At 47.0% G+C, this 581-nt stretch overlaps 1 protein-coding gene across 1 annotated transcript; it reads right to left on the minus strand.

Moving 5' to 3' along the window:
- Positions 1–8: 8 nt before the first annotated feature.
- PHALS_09242 (mitochondrial carrier) lies at positions 9–566 on the minus strand (the record flags this gene model as incomplete). Its single annotated transcript, XM_024724707.1, has 1 exon — positions 9–566. One exon carries the CDS (start codon positions 564–566, stop codon positions 9–11), a length of 558 nt encoding a protein of 185 aa, XP_024575556.1.
- Between the last annotated feature and the right edge of the window lie 15 nt (positions 567–581).

Below are 581 nucleotides of genomic sequence, written 5' to 3' on the forward strand. Positions count from 1 at the left end.
CGTTGGACCTATCGTAACTCATAGGAAATACACGCTTTTGTGCTGCAAACAAACTTAGACAATACCTGTAGACGCAACTTGATAAGATCGAGTGGATTAGTGAGAAACGATGCAACAGCACCAGCGATAGCCGCACTCGTAAGCGTGTACTGAGCTGGCAGATCCTCCTCATTGAGTTGCTTTCGAGCACATGTTTTTATTTGCTCGTAAAACATGAAATAGAGCGCTGAAAAGGGTCCGAAAGAAAGCAGAGTAGCACCGTAACCTTTGTACAAGCCGGCTAGACGTTCCGTACGTGCAATTGTCCTCACGGCATCAAGTGTATTGCGATAGTAAATTTTTGATGTAGTTTTTGACTCGCCTGAGGGCTGTCCTTGTACCTGCATACGCTCCTTTATGACGTCAATGGGTACCCAGAGCACACAACTCACAGCTTCGGCCACCATTCCTGCCCCTAGATAGAGAAATGATGCGTTTTGACGAAAGCTCTCGACATTTATCAGCGCGTCCTTTGAAACTTCGTATGATGTCATGTATAGGCAAGTTGCAGGTGCCGAGCCCAGCATACTCACCCCGATACC

This window comes from Plasmopara halstedii (genome assembly GCF_900000015.1).
Source record: "Plasmopara halstedii genome assembly, contig: Scaffold_410, whole genome shotgun sequence".
NCBI classification, from domain to species: Eukaryota; Oomycota; class Peronosporomycetes; order Peronosporales; family Peronosporaceae; genus Plasmopara; species Plasmopara halstedii.